A 27749-nucleotide genomic window follows, 5' to 3' on the forward strand; every position below is an offset into this window, starting at 1 on the left:
CGTTCTATGATGAATTTTTTACTTAAGGTAATTAGACCTTAGGAATTATTAGGCTTTGTTGTTCGATAGAGTGCTATGTTTTTATTGAAAAGTCACTACTGAGTGGCAACATAAGCCTTCAGACTCAGAAGGTTAGGTCATAGATGGGTGGCCCCCTAACTTTTCACCTGTCCAGTTCCCAGGAAGGCATAAACAGCTCTCTCTGCTCAGGTTAGTTCTGCGCACTCAGACCTGAACGGGCAACACGGAGAACAAGGGACACATTAACTCTAAGTTCAGTGGCCAGAGTACCTGGGTTTGTATCCCAGCGCTGCCGCGCATCGGTTGGAGACCTTGGGCAAATTACTTCACCTCTCTGTTCATTCCATCACCTGTGAAATGGGTCATTTATAGATGGTGCCTAGTTGGTAAGGTTGTTGTGAAGATTAAATCAGCTATCTAATTTCCATGCATTCACTGTTATTGTTATAATTATCACTACTACTATTGTTTGACACAAAGCAAGGACGACTCTTCTTTTAGAAATAGAAAGAAGATGTTTATTTGTCTCCTATCCACTCAAAACATGCCATCCATAGCATTACTGAGATAGTAAGGCAGCACCAAGCACTACACAGCATTTGACAGTGAAAATATGCATGCTTTTTATTTCTGCTGTTTAGGAATGTATGATGCGCAGTCAGAAAGGGGTAGCACCGTGTGGGATAAAAGGTCCAGGTAAATGGCACTTCTTTCTGGTGTGGGCAAGGCCACTTCTTCATTTGGCAGCGTGCTTCTTATAGATCTCCAGGAACTCCTTCACGTCTTCAGGCGACCCCAAGATGATTGGCGCCCTCTGGTGGATCTCAGTGGGAACAATGTCCAGTACAGCTTCCTTGCCAGTGGTAGCCAATCCTCCAGCCTTCTCCATGACGTAGGCCATTGGGTTACATTCGTATAGCAGTCTCAACTGAAAAAAAGAGCCAAGAGCAGCGCCCGCACACCAGAAAATATTACATAGAAAAGGGATTCGTTCTATACCAAACTAATACAGAGCTAGTGGGAGTTTCCAAGGTAACATGTAACTCTCCCTTTCCTTCTATGAGGTTGTAATAGCCCCCACCCCCAAGGCTGCCTCTAAGACCAAATGGTTAACTTAACCATTTGGTTAAATTAAGCCATTCATCAAGCCAGAGCCAGAGCCAGCAATAGATGGCCTGATGCAAATGGGAGACAGACCACCTGGACTCAGGACTGAATGACATTTTGGCAGAACTGATGGTTCCCTTCTCTTTATAGCACGGAAACTGGACCTAATGAGTGACTCGGTGTGTGTTTTGGATGGAGCTTTGCCTGTTCTAAAAGCATTAAACATCCATGGTAGTGTCTGGCTGCAGACATCTGGAAAGCAGACTGGCTCCTCCAAACAGTATGATATTGTTTGCAACGCTGTGCACGTTACTTTTACAATTCTCCAAAGGCTTCAGGGTTGGGATTTAGTATGTTATACATCTTGGCATTTACTTTTAAATATTAACTTTTTTATTGTGTTCATTTTCATGCAGTCTGCCTATTGAGCAGACAGCTTTTTGCAGGTGTTTCCTGACTCTATTTCCATACAGGTGTCATGGCCAGAGTTGCAAAATTGAGGGGGAAAAAAGGAGGCACCTCAATATCTGTGTTCAGAAACAATTTTTTGAGGCATTAAAGAAAAGTGCTATGGAGCAGGCTAATCACACAGGCTGAGATGCCTGACGTGGCTGTGGCAAGGGCGCTGTTTTAAGCAAATAAGAATGCCTTCAGCAAACTGGACACCACCAGCTGTAAACAGAGATCTGAACATATCTGGAACATATACACTTCTAACTATCTTAAGGGGATTATTGTTCCCATTCCTTCTCTTGCATTAAAAAAAAAAAAAAAAAAAAAGACTGTCTATCGGGGAAAACAAAGGGACAACACTTGGGAAGGAAACACACTGTCACTGTGTAGAAGAAAAGCGGGGCATCCCTCAGCCAGTGTTAAGCAAGCACAGCTCACCCCATGGCTTCGGGACTCTGCGGGCATTAGACCAGTGCAGTCAGTGGTAACAGCTTCCCTGAAAGCTCTAGGTTTCCCCAGAGAGTCTTTCTTTCCCTAGGAAGGTTTCATTTTCCAAGCAGCCAATGTCAGCTCATTAGTTATTTCTATTTTATGCCTCTTGAAAGCAATCAAAGGAAACCTTTACTTGGATACATATTCGATTTTTCTGCCTTGGCAATGAAGCTGAACTGTTTCATTTCACATTATGAATGGCATTCATTTTTCCCAGGCCAAACCACGCACCCACTGGAAGCACCCGTCCTCACCATAACACTATTACTTATCTTTAGCAACGGAAGGGCTCTCAAGAGACCATTTTGAGCTGATATCACCTGGCTTTAATGAGGACAACCTTTAATCTAGGAAAGAAGATGCCACACATATCCTCAGCATCCTACTGCGGAGCACAATGGCAATATAGTAGCTACTGTCATCTTTCTTTCTTCCGAAGTCAAATTCCCTGGGTTGCAAAGGAACTCCAGTGCCTCTCAATCACCTTTCAGGGGATTTGTTTACCTTTCCACTGGGGCTCTTCTTGTTAGCTGGGTACAGAAAGATCCCTCCATAGACCAGGGTGCGGTGGACATCAGCCACCATGGAGCCCACGTACCTGGCGCCATAGGGTGCTGTGTTGTCCTGCAAGGTTAAGATTAACAATAATTAGGGTTGCCACAAAGAAAATGAGTTCTGTGTCCTCTATGCTCATCTGATTCAACAGTCATTTAATGAACACCTATGAGGCGCATATTTGGGGCTGTGATAGGCAATGTGATGAATATCCTGTTCCCAAGGAGCAAAAACAAATAGCCCCATTCTTACACATCTCACAATAGGTCAAATTACCTGCAGAAGCCCCAACCGGGGATGGGTTGATTCTGGTTATGGGGTTGGGACGGCCATCACAAAATCATACGTTTTACCAGGACATTGCAGGCTGAGAAGGATTTTGCCAAGCTAAGGAGCTGGGCAAGGGGGGAAGGGAACCGCCCAAGCAAAGTATGGCAACACAGAGAAGGCAAATGCAAATGCTGTCCACCAGGAACCTGGGGAGGACCCTGGTGCAGTGCGTGTGTGCAGACTTCAGGGGTGGGAGGGGAATCCAGGGTAAGGTGGAAAGAGAGATAGTAAAGCTGGAAAGAGAGCCCTGAGCCAGCTCTGAGGCCCTGAATGCCAAACAGTATCTGGGCTTCCTCCTCAGTGGCATTTAAGTAGGAGTATGACAAAACTGGATATTCCTGCATAGAACCAGCTCTATAAACAGCCATTCCTTCTCTTTGTATTTGGTAATTTGTAACCTCTTCAGAAAGATGCCAAGATGGACACTCTTAATCTTGAGATGGTGGATAGAAATCCATCAGACACCACAAGGTGGCCACCTGGGTACGAGAACCACATTCTGTGCCATCTGAGATCAGGGACTACAGAAGTGAAATGTTTTACTGCCATGAACGAACTCATTCATCCGGCGACTTTATTATCCTAATTTTCTTCTGCCAAGAGAAAGTAGCAAAGGCTGACACGGACCCTCGGACTTTGACTTCTGAGGGCAGGGGTTCCAGTGCCCAGGACTAGGTGGGAATTTCATCATGGGGTCAGTGCACAGTGGAATCCAAGGCCCTGTGATCCCTGCCACCTTTAGCCTCCAGGCTAAATCATGAACCAACAGATCTGTGCATAACTCACGGGCCCTTGCCCAGAGCCCTCACTTACCGGGGGGAACTTCTTCCTCTGGACATACTCAGTGACAGCAGGATCGAATTCCTTGGCATAGCCCTCATTGAGGCTGAAGATATTTCCTTTCTTTTTGATTTTCACGTCCCTGTCCACCAAAATGAACTCTCCAATGGCCTGGAAACAGGAAGGAGAGGGAGAGGTGATGAGCTGCCTCCTCCAGGGGCCTGTGTGAGGGCTGGGCTGGGCTGGGCTGAGCTGGACTGAGCTGGGCTGGGGGTCCTGAGGCTGGGGGGCACAGGATGCTTCTCCTGGAGCTGGGACACTATGTCCCCAGCCTGCCACTTCAGTAATGGCAAACAGGACAAGGGAAGAGTCAGTGGGCGAAAAGGAAAGAAGAGAAGAGGCTGCCGCAGATGTTGTTAGGGGATCGAAATTTTTGGGTTTGCTTTCAAATAGTTTCAGTAAAACAAGAGAGAAACCATACAAAAACAGGGAGGGCAGAAATAGGTAAAACAGCAGCAAAACCTGAGGGAGATTGAGAATTGTGTGTCCACTCATATGTGGAATTTAAGAAACAAAACAAATGAGCAAAGGAAAAAAGAAGAGAGAGAGAAAGACAAACCAAGAACCAAACTCTTAACTACAAAGAACAAACTGATGGTTACCAGAGGGGAGGTCAGTGAGGAGATGGGGTCTGCAAAGTGTTTCTCAGAACTCAGTCCTGCCACCAAGTCCCAGTGCTGAGTTGATGCCTTTAGGGCTGAGGTACTTTAGAGGAGATGGCAATCTGGAAGGAAAGTGTCACCTAACTCCTACTGCTCTGGACTGAGGGTTGTTTGGGGCTCCTACATGTCCTGAGAAGAGGGCGCTTGAAGACCTGTCCTGTGGGGAGGGGGCTGTTCCATGGAGGTGAGAGGGAAGAAAGGAGGTATCAATACACCTGTCTCCAGCCGTTTACCTCCCCCCCAGCAGAGAGTGGTTCCTGCAGACAGGGAGTGTGTCTGACCTAGAAAGAGAGGAATAGAAGGAGGGAGGGAAGGCAGAATGGAAGGAGAACAGGAAGGATGAGGAAAAGGAGAAAAAGAGACTGGAATTAACAGTGGTCATTGGAAGGCTTCATTGTGAGTGATTCTTCTTTTTTCCTTTTATGCTTTTTTTTTCCCAAAAATTCTGACCACAGTTATGTAGAAACATTCTTTTATAATCAGAAAACTAAATAAATAAATAACTATATTTAGAAAAGAATTCTTGAGGGGCACCTGAGTGACTCAGTCAGTGAGTGACTGGCTCTTGATCTCAACTCAGGTCAGGATCTCATGTTCATGGGATTGAGCCCCGAGTTGGGCTCTGCATGGAGAGCATAGAGCCTATTTAGGATTCTTTCCCCCTCTCTCTCTGCCCTTCCCCCTCCCTCCCTCTCTCTCTCTCTCTCTCTCTCTCTCTCTCTCTCTCAAAATAAATAAACATTTTTTTAAAAGCATTTTAAAAAAGAAAGAAAAAAGTCTTGAAAACAAATCCATCACACAACAGGTGCCGAGAGCTCATGAAGCCATGCTTCCAGATGCCCTGCCCTGGTACCTGGCCAGAGCATGCGAGACATGAAGGAGCAAAGTCTCTTGCAAGTGCAGACAAGAGACTAAAAAGCCTTCTGAAAGTTAAAGCCTGATGGAAACGCAGAGAGAGCTGTCTCAGTATTTTTAGCAGAAACCATCAGCCAAAATGAAAAGAAAGCGCTAAAGGGGTCTGAGGTTCGCCCCGCAGGCACCAGAGAGCAGTGGGTTAATGAGATGGTGTCCCCAGCAGGGGACCATTACAGCAGGCATGCACCATTCTTCCAGACACTGAGGGGCCATTAGGTCTCAGGATGGCAAAAGACTATCAAATACACAGAAACTTACTCCCAGAGACACCGGTCTACGATCTGGAAACAAGAAAAGATTTCATTTTTTCTACACGTCCACCAACTCAAAGGTAACAGAGAAGTCACCAGAAGAATGTCTGGGGGAAGCAGTACATCTCTGGCAAAACAGTAAATCTGTAAACATCAGTGATTCCAGAAACTGTCCGCTGGGCTCCGGGTGAACTTTGCTCTGGTTCTGCCACTATTTTCCCCTGAGGTCACCTCATTTGGAGGCTTAATCTGGTATTGTTCCCTTAGCCTTGTTTATCTATTAAGCACCGGTTCTTCCAAGGAGGCAAAGTCCAGTTGTGCAAGATTGTAGGGGGCCAAGGCAGCCTACGTTCTCATTTATACCATCTGCCATGCACAGAGTCCAGGGCCTCACCAGGAAAAAACTGTCTCCCGCCAGGTGCCAGCCAGGCATCTATACCTTGTGTTCAGTGCGTCAACAAAAAGCACCAAATAGATGAAGTTTCGTTACTGTCATAGGAGGACTCGTCGAAAACTAAAAGGTATTTATAGGCCCAGTTCTTTTCCCTTTGGGGCACTGTATCGAATGCACAATGAATGTGCCAACCTACTGAATTCTACATTCAACAGTAGGTTTTAAGTGGGCCAGATATTTAGAGAGATTTCTTTCCCCAATTCATCTGCTTTGTTGAAACCGTCATCTACCTGAATAAAGAGATAATTCCAATTAACAGGCATGTGGAAGGAATTACCAACAAATTAAAACTGTTAATATTTTCACGGCACCCTGGACTCCTCTTTGTAAGGTAGCTTTTCTCTATAAGGTGGCAGGAGGAATTATCTTCATTGCCTTCTTTAAGTTCTCTTCCTTGAGTTTTTCAAAGCCTTATCAAAACTTCAAGGGTTCACAGAAGGTGTGCATGCATGAGCACAACATCAAATGAATTAGGTAGCTATTTTTGAAAAAATGTAAGCCACTGCATTTGGACACCCATTCACCTCTGCAAAACAAGCTAGTTAACGGAGATACTGAGTGGCAAACAGACCATCTACAGGCCCTATCTGGTCCATAAATGTGTTTTAGTTGGCTAGCACATACATTTTTTAAATCCAGTGTTTCTTGAAACATTGGAAGCCTTGGCAAGACTGGGCCCCTATTCCCAAATAGTAACAATTGCTAGACCTCTCCAGCTAGCTTTCCCCATTCCCCACCATTGCCCCAGTCTTCCTTCCCCAGCACACTGCATTCACTTACGTGGCCTGCCTGGACTTGGTGGACATTTGAATCCATTTGGTAATGTCTGTTCTAAAGAATTAATCTTGGAACAAAATCCCCCGCTTATGCTCTGGACAAATATTATTTCTCACCTCAGTAGGCTTCTCACGATATACACAGTGCCCCTCCATCTCCCTCACTCTTTCCCCACTCCATCGTCTCTGCCCCACTGTGGGCCTCATTTCCCACCTCTACATACCCCCCCTTCACCCTCCCACACAAATAACAGACATTTGCAGTCACCAGCCAAGCACCTAACTTCACACAGTGTCTCTCACCGGGTCCAGCATGAAGCAGTTGACGCCATTCGCCATGGCCAAGACCAACATGGTGGCACTGCCATACAGGGCGTAGCCGGCAGCCACCAGTTTCCTGCCTGGCTGCAAAGCGTCCTTCTCAGAAGGCTCATCAGCTGAACTCTGGGATAAGAAAGAAAACACAACATGTTTTTGTTTTGTTTTATGTTTCCTTTTTCCAGTTCAATCATTAGCAAGATGCATTATCAAGGTACTCTCCTAATACAACAGGGCATCTTCCTAGAAGGGCCTTCCTCCACACATCAGTAATATCCTGATTACATTACCACAGCAGCCTTCCCCCATACTGCAGATTTCCTGCATCTGGATCCTTCTTTCCAGTCAGGGGCCTCCTCCAATTTTACTAATTTGATATTCCCTCATTTCTCCATTATCACTTTCGAAAAAGAGCATGCCTCCTTGCCAGCTCCCACTAATTTAATCTTATTACAGGCATCAATGTCTTTCACCTGCCTACTCCATCTTTATTTAAACATATTAAGGCTGGGCTGCAGGACTGTTAGTCTGGCGAGGAAATCAATTTTGTGGGCTTTGGCCAGTTGCTGCACGTGCCTTAGTGGGCAGTGTGGCCTATTGCCTCACACACCCAAGCAATTCTCAGAAATACGGGAATTTAGAAGATCTCTCCAGAGTCATTCCAGGATAGGGCAGTTGCTTTCCATTTTGTTGACCACATCCCACAGTAAAAAAATACACTCACACCACAAACCAGTACCAACACACGTGCACATGCACACACAACTACACAAATTTAATAAAGCAATACTCACATTTAGAACATTACATGCACCCTAATCTTTTCATTTTTCATTAAAAACATAGCCCACCGGGTCATGTGACCATAGTTTGATACTAAGGAAGGGGACGCCTTAAGGGGATCTTCTTTATTAACACCTGATTGGCTTCTTCAGTCCTCAAAACAGCCCCAAACAAATCTTTCAGCTCGAATACTCTCTACTTGGATTCAAACAGAATAAAAAATGAGCAATTTCTGCCAATTTCATTTATTCCTTCCCCAATCAGAGATTCCAGTAGCTGAAAATAAGTACACACATCTGTATCACAATGCCGGAGATGGAAGTCATCCCAGCAAAAACATCCCTGGTAATTTTTCCCTGTAACTTTTGACACTGTGGCCCAGAGGCCATCTGCATCAGAATCACTCAGTACGCCTATTAAAAATGTGTATTCTGGGGGTGCAGCCTAAGCTTACTAAGCCAGACTTTCTAAAGGGGAATCTGCATTTTACTGTGCACCATACATGACTCTTGCACTGTAGTTTATAAAAAAGGAAGAGTCCAAAAGCCATTTTTTCTCCTTTTTCCCCTCATTCCCACTCCTGTGTCTAATAAATGGTTTTCACTAAGGCGGTTTGTTGGTTTTTTGGCTGGATTGGGTCATGTTATTTGATTTAGTTTGGTTTGTGTTCATAGAGCAGTGCATTGCATCTAAACACAGACCAATCACGCTATCAAGATTTTGAGTTGTTTTCCCGAACTCCAAATTTTGCCAGTGTCCAACCTGAAAAAAAGAACCAGCTTTCTTCAAAGCCAGTGACATAGGGGAGGACTCAGTCCTCCAATTTTCCTCTATCACAACTACTTAACCCTGCCAATGCAGTGAGAAATCAGGTAACAGCAATATGTAAACGAATGAGTTGACTGGGAGCCACTAAAGTCTTGAAATAATCAGTTCTCCAGTAAGAAAATCCCTCAAAGATCCATCTCACCCGGAACCATCTGTGCCTGCCTGTGCCAACAGTGCAAGAGTAAACAGCATTTCCTGAAATGTCGCCACCTGAAAAACTTACCCTCTGACTTCCATAGAATAAGAAATGGTCACGTTGTCTATGATCCACACACTCAGAGAAAATAATGCCATGGAATCATGGATTAGGAGGAATTCTTTCCTAGCCTGATCTTTCTAATGCATGGGTTCCCTCCTTCAAACCCCAGCAGTGAAGGCCTTTGTTCCAAGGGATCCATCACATTCCCATGCAGATGCTCATGGACCCACCGATGAGCCCTAGGCAAAATTAGAGAAAGTCTCTAGACCCTACCTTTCACTACCTATCCCAGGCCCCCACCTGCTGCAGGTATGGGTTTGTTTTACTCCACACCACTTCATGAGGAAGACATCATGGAGTCTGGAGACTTAAGGCAGTGGAAGAGAATATCAGGCAAGAGTGGAGCTATGCTATCTTGTCACTTATCTGGGCTTCCCTCAGAGGGGCAGCCAAACACTCCTTGGAAGGGCTCACAGGCATTTGAGAGTCCCCCATAACTCAGCCAATATTGTTCATTTACTATTACACTAGACAACCTAGCCTACAAAAAATAGATAAAACAAAGCCCCTGCCCTCAAGGGGTTTATAATCACTAGTGAACATGGGTAAGTTTTGCCTGGCCAGCAACCACAATCCTTCTGATAACTGCACTCACTGTTAATCTCCTTAACATACCCCCAGGCCCTCAGCTCTCAGGGGGGGCACACGACCCTGGCCTGGCCAACAAAATCATCGCATGCCTCAAGCCATAGTGATTGGTTGAGGGATGGCCAGGTGATCAAAGCCAAGCCAATCAGACCCAATGAGATGACATTCTTATTGCAATTGTTGGAAAAGAGGCTTCCATCTTCTGCTCGACTTAATTGAGAGGGATGGGTGTGAGCCTGGATTTGCTAGGCGCTGTTTTGCCACCAGAGAGGAGGAGCGCAGTAGAGATGGAGAGGATGCATCTCCTGGTTGCATGGTCTGAGTCCTTGAATGCAGCTGCACCTGAAGCAAATCTATCCACTGGGCTTTCTACTTATGAGAACCAATAATTTTCTTCTACTTTCCTTCCTTCCCTCACTCCCTCCCTTTTTTCATTCCGTTCTTTAGTTTGAGTTCTGATACTTTCCATTGAATGTTCACATACAAACCAAGTAATATTAATAGCTAACATTTATCAAACACTTTTTTTGTGCCAGATACTATTTTGGGGGCATTATTTTTAAGTTTCAGTACCTCCCCTTTACAGATAAGGAAACAAGAGGTACAGAGAGTTAGTTACTTTGCCCAAGGTCCTATAGAACTGGTAAGTGTCAGTGTTAGGAAGCTGCATTCCATATGGCTATTAATTAATAAGTCTCCCTGTGCTCAGTTAAAGGACTTGAATTGGATTCTGAACCTGCCCGAGCACTTGTGAAACTACATTTAGTTGTGGGGACTGAATATTTCCAAAACCATCTCATATGAAACACGTTTAGCTTAAAAACATTTTTTTTTAAAGGAAAGGAGGACAGGGCAGGGCAGGAAAGCCATTTCCAAACATGTAAAACAAAAACAACCTTATTTTCTGATGCTTTAAAAGGCCAAATGAGGGGCACCTGGGTGGCTCAGTTGGTTAAATGTCCGACTTCAGCTCAGGTCATGATCTTACAGTTGGTGAGTTCGAGCCCCCCATCAGGCTCTGGGCTGACAGCTCACATTGACAGCAGTAAATGTGTCACTTGAAGCATCAGACACATGGATGTTTACCCCCCACCCCAAGCCCTCAAATGGTTTCAAAGAATCAATAAGATGTTTGAAAATTGAAATGACATAAAGGCAGGTGTCACACTCTTCTTTTCTTTTTTTTCTTTTCTTTTTTTTTTTTTTTGGCTTTTAAGAGAGCCACTTCAGGTTTATTAAGAGCATGGAGACCTGTTGTTGAGTTTTAGCATTCATCATTCAAGCTGCTGTTGCAAGCTGCTTTGATATATATTTTTTTTTTCTTTTTTTTTTTTTTTTTTTTTTTGGTTGATAGCTAGTTTTCTGGCTCTCAGTTTTCTAGGGATTTTTTCTTTCCTTAAAAGAGTCTTTATTTAGGGTTTTGAGATAGAGACTGTGGCTGGCAAACATCAACACTCCTTTAGTTTTGGTGAAGTCATTAACCAGGAAGGAGTCTACCATCATAGGAAGAATTTTGCTAGAAACCTCTCTTGCTCTACTGTGGATTCGATACTTGATAGGTAAAAATTACCTCCCTCCATGTCTATAATAGGAATGTATGTTTCATGGTATGACTTGGAAAATAACTAAGTTGTTGCCTTTGCCTTTTTGTTATGAGCATTAGAATCCTCTATTACCCAAACTGATTTTGATGTGGATCTGCCTCTCAGTCAAGACAGAAAACCAAAATCCACACCAATGATGAAAGAAAACCATCCCACGGTGGTCCTACTTTCCATGTGTTCAAAAGGAGATTATGTGCAACACCAGACAAATCACTCTGAGAAATAAGGTGCAAACTGTGGTCCTGCCTCTCAAGCTGTGGCCTCCCTCTATCTCCCGAACAGGAAAGCTGGGAGGAAACTCAGAGGTCAGCTGAATGAAGCTGCCTCATCCACTGAGATGAAGGAATGGGCTTTACAGAGGTTTTATTTCTAAAATAAACAAAAGGGGCAGAAGTCAAGATGACATACTTTAGATTTCATAATGTTTATGATGGGCAATGGGGACCCATTCTATTTTTTACCAGTCTGTGTACTTGAGTTATTACACACACACACACACACACACACACACACACACACACCAAAAAAGAAGGAAAGAGAGGCTCTGGAGGTAGAGTTACCCACCCAGTTCACATAAGCGAGAGACCCAGGCCAGGAGTCTGGGGCCCCATGCTGTACCAGTGTGCAGCAAACCCTCCACAGAGGAACAGAGGGTAAACATTCTAGGCTTCACCATCACAATCGCCATCACAACTACTTTACCCTGCTGGTGCAGCTCAAAATCAGCCAAGGGCAATATGTGAGCAAACGAGTTGAGCATACGCCATTAAAACTTTATTTACGGACAGTGAAAACTAAATTTTATATGAATGTCATGGGTCACAAAATGTTTAGATTTTTTTTTTCAGCCATTTAAAAATGCAAAAGGGGCTAGGGTGCCTGGGTGGCTCAGTCTGTTAAGGGTCTGGTTCTTGGTTTCAGCTCAGGTCATGATCTCACAGCTTTGTGGGTTCGAGCCCCACATGGGGCTCTGTGCTGGCAGTGCAGAGCCTGCTTGTGATTCTCTTTCCCTCTCTCGCTGCCCCTCCCAGACTCATGCTATCTCTGTCTCTCTCAAAATAAATAAATAAACTTAAAAAAAATTTTTAGGGGCGCCTGGGTGGCGCAGTCGGTTAAGCGTCCGACTTCAGCCAGGTCACGGTCTCGCGGTCCGCGAGTTCGAGCCCCGCGTCAGGCTCTGGGCTGATGGCTCGGAGCCTGGAGCCTGTTTCCAGTTCTGTGTCTCCCTCTCTCTCTGCCCCTCCCCCGTTCATGCTCTGTCTCTCTCTGTCCCAAAAATAAATAAACGTTGAAAAAAAAAAATTTAAAAAAAGAAAAAAAAATTTTTAAATAAAATAAAAATGCAAAGGGGCATTTTCTTCTCACAGGCCATACAAATCAGGCAATGAGCTGGATTTGGCCCCAGGGAGTCATGGTTTGAAGACTCCTGATTCAGGGTCTTTAAAGGACAATTTTGACATAACTATTACTTTATTGTTGTATATATAATTCTCAGTTCACATAGTATGATCACTGTGACAAATCTATATTGATCCTTATTTTTATTCTCATTTTCCCTCATAAAAGAAAGCAAGATATAGCTAAAAGAGAGAAATAGCTTTCTCTTCCCACCCACCCATGTTTTCCTATATTTTCTTTTAAACTACTTAATGGATCATCATCAAGACGTTAATGCTGGAAAAGTGGGAACTTGAGATACAAACCCATTTCAAGCCTCCCAGTTTCATGATATACATTCTGACAGCTTCACCCATAGAGAAATAGTACTGGGTGCTCAACCTTAACTTTTCTTTTTATCTCAACCAAGGGGCTTGACATATTACATGTTACCTTTTTGTAGATGCCAAAAATTGTTCCAATGGACACAAGGCAGTCAATATTGGAAGATCCATCAAGGGGATCAAAACAGACCACATATTTACCCTGAGCAGAGAAAAAGGAAATACAACTTTACTTTTAAAATTATAGCAAAACAACAAGAATACACTAAGGGGATAAAACAAGAGACTCTAGGGGAAAGTTCAAGAAATGTGAGTCATTTATCCTCTGTCATGGAAGGGATAAGATGGCATACAGAATGAAAACAACAACAAAGTATACATCCCAAAAAGATCATTAGGCAAAGAAAACACAGAATAACAGGTCTAGATGAAAATGATGAAATACAGATAAATAAGTCAAAAATTCCTACACTGTTGATACAGATGGATCATGATTTTGGTTTGAGTTTCCTGGCAGCCAGAGGAAAAAAAGAAACAAGGTTAGTCACTTATTTTTCTTTATTCATAAGGGGGAAAAACGTAACAATTCCTTAGGTGAAGCAAAGACAGAATTAAGATCTGTAAAAAGTCTCCTCGTGCAGATAAATAATGATACTTGAGGTTATAGCGCACAGAGCTCTCAGCAATATCCCTACTGTGATTCCCAAAGGGCATAACTCTCTGTGGTAGTTGGACTATCAAAATGTCACTCTTTGAACTGGATTTTCAGCGGTGTGCTGGAGCTGGTCCCTATGGGTGCCCAAGAGCTAATGGTGCACATCTCTTCCCAACCGTGCTTTCAGTGATGTCATGTTGGTAGCTTGAAATAAACTATGGGAGTATTGACACAGTTGAAATTGGCATGTGCTACACATCAGAGATTTTTTTTTTTTTTTGAGAGAGAGGGGCGCCTGGGTGGCTCCGTCAGTTAAGCGTCCAACTTCGGCTCAGGTCATGATCTTGCGGTTTATGAGTTCAAGCCCTGCATCAGGCTCTGTGCTGACAGCTCAGAGCCTGGAGCCTGCTTCTGATTCTGTGTCTCCCTCTCTCTCTGCCCCTCCCCTGTTCACACTCTGTCTCTCAATAATAAATAAATGTTAAAAAAAAATTTTTTTAAAAAAAGAGAGAGAGAGAGGGAGGGAGAGAGTTTACCAGTACACCACTGGGGATTTTCCATCTCCAAATCCACCACTTTAAGATGTGGTTTTTAAATGTTCTGCATCAAATTAAGAGGTTTCTCTGATTCCCCGACCTATTGCTCTTAACAAATCACCCTGGCTGATGCAGAGGAAGCTGTCATCTGGAAAACAGAAACATGCCTATTATCAAGGCATGTTACAGTCAGGGAAGTTTGAGGTAACTGATAGAGGATATTAAACACAAAATTCAATCCACATGCCTAAAACTGCCAAGTACCTTGAGAAGCCCAGCAGAGAAAAACATGAACTTTGAATCTGACATGAAGTGGTATTTTAGGAATGATGTAAAACAAGTTAATCCGATATGGCTTCCCACCCCTCTTATAAAGGTCAAAACTGGGTAGCAGCCAACCTCTTTAAATTAATCCTCCAATTGCTTTTTTCTAATGCTACTCCTTCCTGTCACCAGTTCATCTCAAACAGGGAAAGGCAGAAAGCCCATATAAGTGCACATCACATCTCAAAAGGTTTTTTTCAAATCATGATTGCTGTTCTTCAAAAACTGGCTATACTCTTTCATTCATTTCTTCAACAACAATTTATTGTTGAGCCCCTACAAGCTTCCAGGCAAGATGCTGGGATACATAAAAGAATATAACCCATCAATGCCTTCAAGAAGCAATCAAATCAATGGGATCCAAATAGATTATAATGCATAAATCAGCGATAGGAATTGAAAGCAGTTTTTTTTTAAGTGTATTTATTTTGAGACAGAGTGCACAAGTGGGAGAAGGGCAGAGAGAGAGAGAGAGAATCCCAAGCAGGCCCCATGCTGTCAGCATGGAGCCCCACACGGGGCTTGATCCCACGAACTGTGAGATCATGACCTAAGCTGAAATCAAGAGTCAGACACTTAACTGACTGAGCCACCCAGGCAACCTGAGCAGTTTAAATTGGCAAGAAAGGTGAGTGTGAAGGTTGGCTATTTGGTGGGTGGAGATGAAGCAAAAGAGGTAGTTAACAGAAGCCAGACTTTGAAGAGCCTTGAACATGACAACAAAAATTTAGGGTTGGGGATGAGTAGGAGTACATAAGAGTCTCTCCAATGTATGAGTTCAGTGGTGGGGTGGTATTGGGATGAACTATGGTGTAGACAGTAAATTTCAGATACAGAAGTGAGGTGCAGTCTGTGAATGATGACTGATGGTTTGAAAAGAAGATAGGATGATTCCTAGGAATCCACCTTGGCTGAACAAGTGGAGCCATTTATAAAGCTAGGAAGAAAATAGTTACATTGAACCCCTCAACGGTAGAAATGCAGACCCACCCTTTTTTCGGGCTCTACTATAATGGCATGCTTATCTTCTTCTGACACAAGAACACAGGTGGCAAAGGATGACTTTAACATGTTAATAACCAGGTCATTGGAGAGGACATCCAGCTTCTTCACTTGGTCACCTGTCACGTTGGTAGAGCCAGCAATTCCATAGCTAGAGGAAAGAAAAGCCACAAAAATGTAAGCCATGACCACCAGAATATGCTAATACACCAATAAACCCATTGGAAACGGGTATTAGTAGGATTTAGAAGACAGGAAGGAAGACACATGGTTTGGGAGGAAAAAAAAAAAAAAAAAAACAAGAAGAACGGTCATCTCCCTGGATTATTCATCTGTCCAGTACCTATCAAGTTTCCCAGCACACGTTTGTGGTTACATCCATGTTTCTCAACCGTTTTTTAATGGCCCCTAAGAAGGCTTTCTGGCTTTTTTTCCTAATCACACTCCTCCATGAAATTTTAATTTGAATACTACAAATATAGTGTATATCTGTGCTTTATATATTAAAAAGACTGATCTTTCTCACTTCCCCCCAAAACCAATCTTTACCTCCCGGAAGCACAGGTTTAATGCAGAATGAATCTGTGAGAGGTACAGCAGGCAAGGGAAACTTCTGGGGGGGGGGAGGGGCAGGGAGCCTTAGATATGAGCAAAGACAAGGGATGCTATGATTTTAGAGCTGTAAAGCTCCTGAAAGAAAATATTGACTGGTCGCATCACCTCATTTTATAGAGAAGGAAACTCACACCCAGACAGCAACAGGCTTGTGTGAACCAGAGAAGCAGAGCAGAAGTGAGAAGCTGCAGGAAGTGGAAAATCTGGAGTTTCTACTTTATTTTCAAGGTACCTGTAAGTCAGTAATTGCAGAATTCCAGAAGCGGAGTGGCTTGTGCAAAATGCAGCCTAGTTTGCTAGAATGAAGTAAGAGGCAGGTTGTTCTAGCCCGGTGTTGAGCAGGAACACTGAGAAGAGGGAAAAGTTTGGAGAAAATGCACAGTCCAAGAGAAGAGATTGCATGTGGGGAGGGCAAGTAGGAGCGTTGAAGACACCGCCAAACAGCTGAGAGTGGGTGACAAGGGGCACAGTGGCAGCCCTCGCTGAGGCTGCCAGGAGCACTTGCCTGGGAACCGGTGGTCCCAGGAGCCCCTGCTTCAACTCCTGCAAATGCGTTTTCTCTAAACAGAACTCACATGTCTCTGGCTGGACGGACAAACCTGAGCCAACACTGGGAACCGTGCCACCCAAAACGCCTGGCCTGGCCTGACCTGACCTGGCCTGACCGTCTCCAGAAGGTAACTCCGGCTTCCCAGCAAGCCCACCATTAGTGCCGCCTCAATGTCATTCACCTGCCCACCTGGGGATGGAGTCTCATCCCACCAGCCCTCTGCCCACTGCCACCCTTCCCACCGTGTCGCTCCTCGTTCATGAGTCAAAGACCGAGGGATCTGTCAGACCCACAGCTGTAGCCCGTGGTCCAGGCGTTGGGTCCTCTCCCCACATAATCTTTCTCTCACCTCAACGGTGAGGCCGATGCTGCTGGAGAAAGAAGGCAGCCAGATTCTGGGTGGAACGACAGGGGCTTGGCAGGGCCACCAACCCAAATACACCTCCCTCCCTAACCCCACTGGCCCTCACTGCTGCTCCTTCTAAAGTCACTCTGAATTCAGGCAGGCAAACAGGCTGTGGAAAGGAACCTGAGCTCTCTAACAGAGACCCAGCTCACACCTCACCTCTGCAAGTCGCTTTCCTCTCTGTGCCTCCTTTGGTGCATGAGCCCACTGAGGGCAGTGATACCTTGTGCGGTGCTAGAGGATTCCATGAGATGAGGCACGCAAAGGGCTTAGCACAGCCTTTGGCATGTAGTGGTAAGAAAAAATGTTAATTATCTTGGTTGCTCTCTCAAGGGAGCCCTCATTAGGGATCTTCACCTGCTGAGGGAGGGGAAGCAGGGGTTTCGGAGAGCCCCTAGGCTTCATCCCCCATCATGTTAGCATGGTTGGTTTATCCTTCACTCCTGTGAGGAGGACGACAGGGGTATGTTTTCCTCCATTGTGTCCCGGCTTCCAGCACATAGTAGGCCCTCAATAAACACTTGCTGCATGAATGAATGGCATACACCCAGGAGAGCAGAAACCTGAGCCTGAAGGAATGAGTATAGGAGCAATGGACTTTCAAGGTCATTCCACGCCTTAGAATGCCGGGGAAAGCCACTGGCACGGTCTCCAGAGGGGCAGGCCTATGGGGACAGCTCCACAGAGGCCTGGAAGCCTGGGGCAGAGGGACGAGGCACCTAAGGTAGGCATGAGAAAGGCCTATTTCACACTTCGGCCTATGTCCCACCTGCTCAGGTACCTCGTCCAGCAGTATGGGGGAAGAAGAGTCAGACTCCAAGGCTTCCTAGAGGTTCGTGTGAGTGTCCATTCATTTCACAATATTTATCATGCCCCTAGGAGATGTTCTGAGTGCTGGGGGTACAGTGTGGAGCAAGACAGATGAGACCACTGCCCTCATAGAGCTTATATTCAAGTGAGTGAGACAAACAAGAAACAGTAAGTGCTCTGGAATGGTCAAGACCACCAGCCTGGTTCCTCACTGCTGCCTCGAGTGTTAAGCTCCTGTTCTGGGTCACAGCGGGTGACACCACCTCTCTGTAATGGGTGTCAGGTAGGCCATATAACACTCTGGGGACACGTGCTACACCTGGCACTGAAATGGCCATGTTCCCTGCCAAACCAGTGCAGGTAAGTGGCCACCTCTCTGGCTCCAACTCCCTGCAAGGTTGGGTGGTTACCTTTCCCTTTCTCCTCTTTACGCCATTGAGGGTCCCTCCTCTGTTCTAACGAGAAGGACCCTTTCCCAACTATCCTCCAGTTGCTTGTGAAACATGAAAACAAAATATATGGAGATATAATGTTCTAGGCCCCTCAAACTCAAAATTCAGGTACTTTACAACTTTCTTAGGTCATCTTGTGGCAGGGTTTCCCCTAGTGACGCCTGGTGTTTAAGAAAGTCTTTTATAAAGGCATAGGAAAGTGATTCTGAGGTAGAATCAGGGTTCAGGAGAATGAGTTCCCAGACTGCCGCGTTGATAGTAATTACAACCAAGTTCATATCCTATCACTGGGTGTTCTTTGCGTTTTGTCTTAGCACACAAAGTTACCCTGACTCGTGTTTGTCCCCTGCATTATTCTGCTCAGGGATGATAAGCCAGGCAGGACAAATGCTCAGTCGGGCTTCTCCCCAACACACCACAGGAGGGGCCCTCAGAAGAGCTGCAAGATGTCCCTGAGGGAACACATTTCCACAGCCCAATGAAAAGCCAGAAGCATGCAGGGCTCCTGCAACTCTGACAGAGGAGAAACGTCCTCAGAAATACCCTCAAGGAACTAATAAGCTGAACAACACATGGAGCTTATTTTCTCCCAAGTTTTCAGAAACCCTCTTGAAACAAGAAATGTCTGCCTTCTGATCAGTCATCATTCCTCAAAGGCCCCAAAGGATAGATGACAAAGAGCCTTCACTGTGTATTCCGATGGCCACAAGGAGAGAGCAGCGTCACCAGCCTTTGGGATGGACAGCAGGTGTGGGCCTTGGCTTCTAGTGAGGCGGCCTATGCCTCTGCCCGGCCACTTTAACTAGGGCTTGGAAAGTGAATCAACTGTGTTCCCCAAACCAGAATTCTAGACAGATTCCAGAAGAGCCCAGCAGAGGCCAGAAGCCTAGCCTGGTGTAGAAGCAACTTCCGTGCCAGCTGTTGTGAACAGGAGGGCACGGAACCAACTACCCTTTCACACACCACCAGGCTCTTTCTTACATCAGTTCCCAATATGCAGTTCCCTGGGGCCAGAATCAGGCAGCAAATGAGGCTGCAAGGTTGTGGGGAAACCATAATACAACTCTGTCAAAAAAACCCTTCCAGAGTCCAACTATGCCTTACGATCAGTGGAGAAAGAGAATCAAGCCAAAAGGTGAAAAAATGGGTTGCCCTAAGCAAGCTGTAAACCTCTAGGCTGAGCTCCACCCTCCACCCCACACAGAGGACTCAGTTGGGCACTGATCATGCAGAGATGGGGTCATCAGTTGTGACCGAGCTAGTCATTTGATCTGCCAACGAAGCTTTTCCTAAATGCAAGTTATCACAGAGGGAAAGGGAACACATCATGGGCTTTAACTCCACGTGATGAGGGAGCATAAGTCAAACTGAGGGGCAAGCACCAAGTAGCATTACCCCTGCCTTCCCCAGGCAGGATATGTGTGACATTCCTCAGACAATCTTGGCTGCCCAACAACAAAGGAAAGGACAGAAAACAGATGGCTGGACTGGTCAGAGTCTCCATCAGTTTACAAATCTCTTAGTCAATTACAAGAAAAAGCCTAAATCTCCAGAAACCTATAGACTCCCTTTCCTGGAACCCCAACACCACCCTCTCCTCCATAGTGATGTGGGGGAACAAAGGAAGGAAGAAAATGGAAGATAAAATTGAATCTCCGTATAACCTACAGCCCATTGACAGATACTTGAGGCAGGCAGAGTAAGTTTCTCCAGGAACTCCCTACTGGTCTCAATGTTAACACTTTGCTAGAGGGAAGAACAACCTTGGCCTGACAATAGCTAGGCCTCCAGTAATCTGTGAGTCTTTAGCATATGAAAATCTCTTTGGAAACTTCCCTTTTGACATAACCTCCCCCAGCCCCAAAGTATATAAAAAGCCACTCTTCACAGCCTTAGTGCAGCTTTCTGCCCACAGGTCCTGTCCTCATGCTTTAATAAAATCACCTTTTTTTGCACCAAAGATGTCTTCAAGAATTCTTTCTTAACCGTCAGCTCCGAACCCCACCGTCACCCCAAAACCTCATCACACAGGCTAGGACTCTAGATTACTGGAGTTCAGGTCCTGGCTCTGTCACAGGCTAAGCAAGCCAAGGAAAGTCACTTAAAATCTCTAACCTTTGGTTCATCTGTAAAAATGAAAATTAAGTACATCTACTTGGTAATATATGGGGGAAGCGAGGGTCAATGAATTGATATAGGCTTAGAATAGAGCCTGGCATATATAGGTGAGTGAGCAAGAATTGGTATCATTCCATTCTCATCCCTAATTTTCCTTGGAAATAATACACCCACGCTAAGAACCAAGGTGGGTCCTGGCAAGAACACTGCACCAGAGACACCTGGGTCCAAATTGTCTCTCCTTCTGAGTATTTATCAAGGTGGATGGATTGTTTCTGCTTCTACATTTTGTAAGGACGAGGGTTAATCCACCAATGCACCTGGTTCACAGCAGCCAAACGGCAGCCATGATGTTCACAAGCAAGCCCCACAGGCGTCCACTGAGTAAATGTTAGTTGATGATGGGGGAGGGGCAACCATGACCTCTAAACCAGTTTTGCCTGCAACTTTTGAGAAGTCAGCCAGTGCAGAACTGTGTCACAGGTAACTGGCAACAAAAGAAAGTGCTCAAAAGTTTGCATTTGAAGAGTCTTAATGGGGATAGTATTGCATTTGAAATACCTTCAAATGCACTCCATTTTTATTCAAATTGTTGGCCTTGCAGTCTAAGTAATTCAAGGGTGGGAAGCATCCTGTCAGGGTTTGAGTCCTTGTGAATTGTTCCTTTTTAAAGGCCTAGACACATAAGAGTTCTCTTTTTGGAGGTTGGGGAACAAAAATCAACTTGAAAAGTATCTGCTTTCATTTGCACTGTAAACCTCCCTGAAAAATTTGAAAAAGCTACATTGCTTTAATTCATATAATAGGGAACTCCTTAAAAGGATAGGCTAAATTTGGCCAGTATTTTAAAAGCCTTAGACATTTGGATTAAATATTAGCATTGTGTTTCAAATTTGCACATGACTTCTAGAATGGATGTGCCATTTCGCAGCCATAAAGTTTGTGATTTATGATGATCAGGGGAAAGCCGCCTTTAGCAACATTTCTGTAGCACAGCCCGAGAGACCAGGATTGGAGCCACACCCCTCTCAGGGAAGAACTCTCCAGAGCATTTCTTCCTGACGTCAACAGGACAGCAGACAGCAAGCAAAAGAACCAAATGAAAGAGCTCATTTTCAGAACACCCACCTGAAGAGAAAGGAAGACAGATTACTATTTACTCCTTATCACTGCAGTGGAACGTAATAAGACCTGTTATTGATTGATTCTGAGGTAAATGACCAACTGTTCACCCACACAGGGATATCCAAGGGTCACATCGGAAGTTTGTTGAAAGGGCGCCTGAGTGGCTCAGTCGGTTAACTGACTTCGGCTCAGGTCATGATCTCGGGGTCTGTGAGTTCAAGCCCCACATCAAGCTCTGTGCTGACAGCTTGGAGCCTGGAGCCTGCTTGGGATTCTGTGTCTCCTTCTTTCTCTCTCCGCCCCTCCCCCTGCCTCAAAAATAAACATTAAAAAAAAGAAAAAAAAAACTTTGACACAAATGCTTGGAGCAAAAAAAAGAAAAAGAAATTCGTTGAAGAAGAGATGCCAACCAGAACAGCGTTCAAAAGTCGCAAACCCCAACCTTCGCTTGTGTTCCTGCCAGTCAAAAGCAGACAAATAGGATTCCCTGTGACTGGCTGTGCTTCTCGTATGGAAAGGAAGTTACAGTTCACTCTCTGGTAATAAGGAGAAGATAATTTAAGAAATATAAAATAAATCTGATAAAGTTTGAAAAATTCAATATCATAAACTCTGCAAATTTGAAAATAAACATGTTAACTGATCTGTAATTCCAAAATTAAAACTGAAGTTCCTTATTATTTTTTTCCATCAAACAACCAAGAGAACCCCATATATAAAAGCAACTTTTATGGGGCACCTGGGTAGCTCAGTTGGTTGAGCGTCCAACTTTGGATCAGGTCATGATCTCAGGGTTTGTGGGTTCGAGGCCCGCATCAGGCTCTGTGCTGCCAGCTCAGAGCCTGGAGCCTGCTTTGGGTTCTGTGTCTCCCTCTCTCTGCCCCTCCCCCACTCGTGCTCTGTATCTCTTTCTCTCAAAAATAAAAACATTAAAAAAAAAATTTTTTTTAAGTGCTATTGGGGCACCTGGGTGGCCCACTCGGTTAAGTGTACGACTTTGGCTCAGGTCATGATCTCACAGTTTGTGGGTTCAAGCCCCACATCGGGCTCTGTGCTGACAGCTCAGAGCCTGGAGCCTGCTTTGAAGTCTGTGTCCCTCTCTCTCTGTTCCTCTCCTGCTTGTGCTCTTTCTCTCTCTCAAAAATAAACATTAAAAAAAAATTTTTTTAAAGCAACTTTTCTGGATACCACATGAGCAGTATAGGAGGTTTCCTGTAATCGACCTGATGGTGCAACGTTGCTCTAATATATAACGTTCCATCCTGAAATACATGCCTGGGAATGTATGAGTGCACATGGGTAACTACTATGGATTGAAAGGCAAAATAGAAAGACATACCAGTTTATAACAAAAATAATAATAATCTTCAGTCTAACAAAGTAATGACGATATTGGTACCTGTTTAATGAACTCAATTCATCCTTACACAACGTTCTGAGGTTGAAGAAAAACAGTGGTCTCCATCTTATAAGTGGGAAAACTGAGGCTCTGAGATATTCCATCAATTGCCCAAATCCTCACAGAAATTGAATAGCACAGCAGGACTCCAAGCCCAACTCCACTGCTCCCCAAAACATGCTCTGAAGTCCTGCATGTTCTGTTAAATCCAGTCCTAATTTTCTTCCCCTCTTCCTCTCTGCCTCAGGGCAAAGGTGCCAAAATCCAGTGGCCAAACCGTGAGGCAGGATTTCTTGCCCTAATCCCACACAGCCCATCCAACAGCAGGCTGAACAACACCTCCAACTGGATAGCGCTCCAACATAACAAGTTTAACGTTTCCAAAATGTTGGAATCACCTTCTCCTCCATCCCCAGCCTCTAAAACCAGCTTCTGCTTTGGAATTCTGTTTTGGGGTTTTGTTTTGCTTTGTTTTTGAATGGCATGGCCCTACTCTCAATTGCTAGAACCTTCTCTTTGAGAACCTCACTGCCCTTTCTCACCCAATCCACACTCAAGACTTCCCTGGGGTCTCTCTCCACTCCCCTCCAATGCTCCAGCTCAGCTCAGTGCTTTCCTCACTCCCCACCCTCAATGGCTTTTCCCAATATTTCAGCTGCCTTCCAAGTCTAGACTTCCAGCCATATCTTCCCCAGATTAATTGCTAATCATGCCACTGACCCACTCAACAACTTGTACTCACTCTCTCCCCTTTGCGCACACCCGCAAAATATATTCACCCCTGCCATTGGATGCTCCCAACACACTCAAATTTAACATCCACAAATGCCCCACCACATGTGCTCCTTGCTTTAGTCAAACTAAATGAGCACATTCTCCAGAAATATCTTCCCACCACCCCTTACCTTCCCTCACACAACTGCTCACCTCAAAATGCTCTCTAGCCATCAGGACTTGGGATCATCTTTCCCTGCTCACTGCCAATGCCCATCTCAGTGCCCCACAATCCTTTGCATCCATCCACATTGTATTTTTGGCATCTCTATGAAAGCATCTTTCAGGAACTCTATTGTGTTTTGTAACTAATTCTATACTTGTCTTACAGCATAAACTCTCTGTTGTTCTCATCCCTCAATCTCTCCTAGAATTCTGCACATTGTGGGTGTTCAATAACGTTCTGTTGAATTAAACAGAACCAGCGAATTCTTCAGGCAATGATTTGGAAACACGTACAAAGGGAAATCAACTTCATATGCCTTAAGCAAAAGACTAAACCACTGGAGAACCACTTTCTCCCAAAGGAGTGAAAACAAAGACAAGAGCAATCACTTCAGTTTGAACCATAAATTCATCAGATCCACTTACAGGCTGACTGTTCTCCTTGGGAGAACAGAAGGTGGGTTGCCCCTTGTATGAATGTCATTACCTTCCCTCCAGAGAATGGATGGAGGGGAGGCAGAAGCACAGAGATAAGCCTTCAAGAACAGGTTTTCTAGAAGCACAATGGCTTCTTGAGGTACAATTCTTAATTTGCATCAAAAATAAAATTAATGGGTAAGGTTTAGAGTCAGATGAGCTTTAACTGACTTGGGGAAAATAAAGTCAGAGACACGTGGTATAAAGACTCCCAGCCTGGGCAACAGGTCTATGCACCTCACCCTCAGCCCTCAGCCCTCAGCCCTCCCCTTCCCACCCCCCACCCCCCCCCCAGGGCCCTCATCTGTACAAAGAGGGGCTAGACTAGGTGACTTCTGAGTCTTTCAAAACTCTGTGATTCTATGAATGTCTTATCAACTACAATGAAGCTGGCTACAACAGCAACTATCAGTTGAAAGAGAGACAGACAAAGAGAGAGAGAGAGAGAGCAAGAGAGATATCGCACTCCAGGCTCTACTTTTAAACTGATGTGTCCCTGGTGAGACATGACTGAGCTCTATAAACTGGCTTCTGTGAGGTTCCTGCAAATTTGCAATCATGTTGTTCCTCTGGGTACATGCCCTCCTAAGGGCAAGTCTTCAGCAGTAACAAGTTATTTGCAGGCACGGCCTTTTCATCAAAGCCTATAATGAATGTAATTTGGAGGCCTGGCTTGAGATCTTGTCTTACTGCTGCCTGCCCAACTGACCATGTCATACTGAGATAACCAAGTTCTTATTTTCCCACAGGGGTTCAGAAGTGTCCAAGTTCCTGGTCCTCCCCTGTCAACTACCCACACAACCAGGCATCAACCCCTATTCCATAAGTACAACACTACTTGAAACAAAGACCTGTGTAATGCCCTACCATAGAGGAAGGGTTAAATAGCCCATGATACACTAAATAGCTCATGAAACACTACACAACAGGTAAAAAGAAGGAGGTGGATTTATATGTCCTGACATTGAAGGCTTTTCATTATATATGTTAAATGACGGGAGCAAACTACAGAAGAATATATTAAGTGTGATGCCATTTTGTTTGCTCTATTACATATAGGCTATATACATATGTAAATACATATCCATCTATAAAATTGTATGAGTATAAAGAAGTATCTGGGAAGATAACCAGTAAATTATTAATAGTTGATACCCCAAGAAATGGATATGAGATGGGTTTCACTTTTTCCCTTGTGTTCTTTTGAGTGATTTGAAGTTTTGTCAAGGAGTACAACTTATTAGGTAGCTTATAGTAATAACAGCAATATATTTTTTTCAAGTATGTTTCATGCCTGACGCAGAGCCCAATGTGGGGCATGAACTCATAACCGTGAGATCAAGACCGGAACTGAGATCAAGAGTTGAACGCTCAATGGACTGAGCCACCCAGGCGCCCCACAACAGCAATATTTTTTTAATCTGGTATTTACAACTATCTGGTCTAAAATACACACTCTAGGGGCGCCTGGGTGGTTCAGTTGGTTAAGCGTCCGACTTTGTCTCAGGTTATGATCTAGCGGTTTGTGAGTTCAAGCCCCACCTCGGGCTCTGTGCTGACAGCTCAGAGCCTGGAGCCTGCTTCCGATTCTGTGTCCTTGCCCATACTCTGTGTCTGTCTCTCAATGATAAATGAACGTTAAAAAAATTTTTTTAAATATACACTCTTATCTAGCACCCTTTTGTCCAGGTCCCTCTAAGGCTGAGGCTATTTTAAAGGTGAGAAAGATACACATCAGAGCACATCTTGGGTTTCTGAGTCTTTTGAGGATTTTGAAAGGTACTGACATGTTTTTTAAATAATACAAGAAATGCCAAGCACCCTTTTTCACAAAGCTCCCTGGTCCTCAAAGGCAAGAAAGGTGGTGAGGGCACCTATACTTGTAAATTAAATCTGAACGAAGATGTTAACTGAGTATTTCCTAAAACAAAGGCTCCTTAGAAACATATTAAGAGTGGCTGTAGGTGAAATAGTAATGGAACCACCACCTTCCTAACATACTTGTTCCAATCCCAGCAAGGCCCATCTCTGCTTATCATCTGAATAAACGTGATCGACACCCCCTCTTTTTTTTAAGAATTAGCTCCGCCAACCCACTGTATGGGACCAAAGCCAGACAGCTCACTAGAAAAGGAATCCAGGTCGTCCACATTATATTTTTTCAGATCAGCTATGAGCATCATACACATTTTTACAGTATTCCTAAGTGTAGGAAACATTAGGAAGCAGTGTGGGCAGTCTGAAAACCCAGGGACATCTCAGCTAAGGCAAGGACCAATCTAAATATAAAGTACCTGTGCACACCAGAGTAAACCGAAGGGTATCTGTGTTACTTACAAAAGCCTCATAAAAAGGCGCCCTTTGAATCCCATGTCCCATGATTCCTCTGCTACACACACAACATGATGTGCAGATTCTCAGCATCTGCACCACCTACCGCAGAGCTTCTTGGAAATGCAGACTCTCAGACACCCCAGACCTATAGCAGCCCTTTGCTCACAATCATTGCTACTCTTGGGAGCTCTGGGCATGCAGGCTTCCTCCCAGCCTACCTTGGGTTTCCTTTCTTCCTAACAGGACTTGTTTAGGGTCAGGGAGGTACTACTAAATCAGAAACCTGAGCTTGGGACCCCAATTCCAGAGGAAGTGAAGGAGGTCAAAGAAGACAAAGGGAAAGGAGGCACCCGCGCCAGCACTCTCCTGTAGGAGGCCCTGTTGGGTATGGTGGGCAGGCCAGGTGCTCAGCCTGGCTAGCCAGTTTCACCAGGGAGAGGCGAAGAGTGGGTGCAAAGGCAGGTTGCTCAGCCCAGAGGAGAGGGCTGCAGAATGGAGACGGCTGTGGACTGTGAGCCAGGTCCCCCCCACCTTGGGGCACCCCCAAGCTCAAGGGAGGGGAGCCAGGGCATAAGTGCAGTTGGACAGGCTTTGGGAGAAAGAGGCTACCAGGAAAAGGGAAAGAGAGAGACAGACTCCCATCTGTCAGACAGACAGACAGGCTGGCATTAGGAGGAAGGGGACCACACATCCCCAGCGGAACAGACAGGACGCTGCTGCCCGATGGCCAGAGGCCTGACTCACAGGTGCGCAATGCCCGCTTTGCGCACGGCGGTGGAGATGGCTTTGACCGCAGTACAGAGCGAGTTGAGCAGCTGGGTCATCTCGCCTGTGCCGCGGGCCTTCCTGCCCTCTTCCATGACGAAGCGGGTCAGGGTGACGATATCCGTGTCGAAGGCCGCCCGGTCCGTCATGCTGAGGCCGGGCTGCGGCGGGCTGGGCAGCAGGTGCAGGCAGCAGGTGCGTACGGCTGGGCGCCGTGAGAGGACTGAGCAACCGCGCAGCGTGTCGGCACCACTCGGAGCTTAACTGGCCAAGGCCAGGTTCAGG

General features: G+C 45.1%; 1 protein-coding gene across 1 annotated transcript; it reads right to left on the reverse strand.

Annotated features, from left to right (window-relative positions):
- Positions 1 to 619: 619 nt before the first annotated feature.
- FBP1 (fructose-bisphosphatase 1) lies at positions 620 to 27736 on the reverse strand. Its single transcript, XM_030293862.1, has 7 exons — positions 27444 to 27736; positions 15463 to 15625; positions 13067 to 13159; positions 7160 to 7300; positions 3772 to 3909; positions 2578 to 2697; positions 620 to 949 (listed from the first exon to the last, which is right to left on the reverse strand). The coding sequence occupies exons 1-7, from the start codon at positions 27611 to 27613 to the stop codon at positions 758 to 760; spliced, it is 1017 nt and encodes a 338-aa protein (XP_030149722.1). The 5' UTR covers positions 27614 to 27736; the 3' UTR covers positions 620 to 757.
- Positions 27737 to 27749: the final 13 nt, after the last annotated feature.

Source organism: Lynx canadensis, chromosome D4 (genome assembly GCF_007474595.2).
Source record: "Lynx canadensis isolate LIC74 chromosome D4, mLynCan4.pri.v2, whole genome shotgun sequence".
NCBI lineage: Eukaryota > Metazoa > Chordata > Mammalia > Carnivora > Felidae > Lynx > Lynx canadensis.

Coding starts and splice junctions, on each gene's coding strand:
- FBP1 (XM_030293862.1), bottom strand. CDS start 27,613: ATGACGGACCGGGCGGCCTTCGACACGGATATCGTCACCCTGACCCGC. Junction 2,698..3,771: donor AGAGGAAGAAGTTCCCCCCG/GTAAGTGAGGGC, acceptor TTAACCTTGCAG/GACAACACAGCACCCTATGG. Junction 950..2,577: donor AGAAGAGCCCCAGTGGAAAG/GTAAACAAATCC, acceptor TCTTTTTTTCAG/TTGAGACTGCTATACGAATG.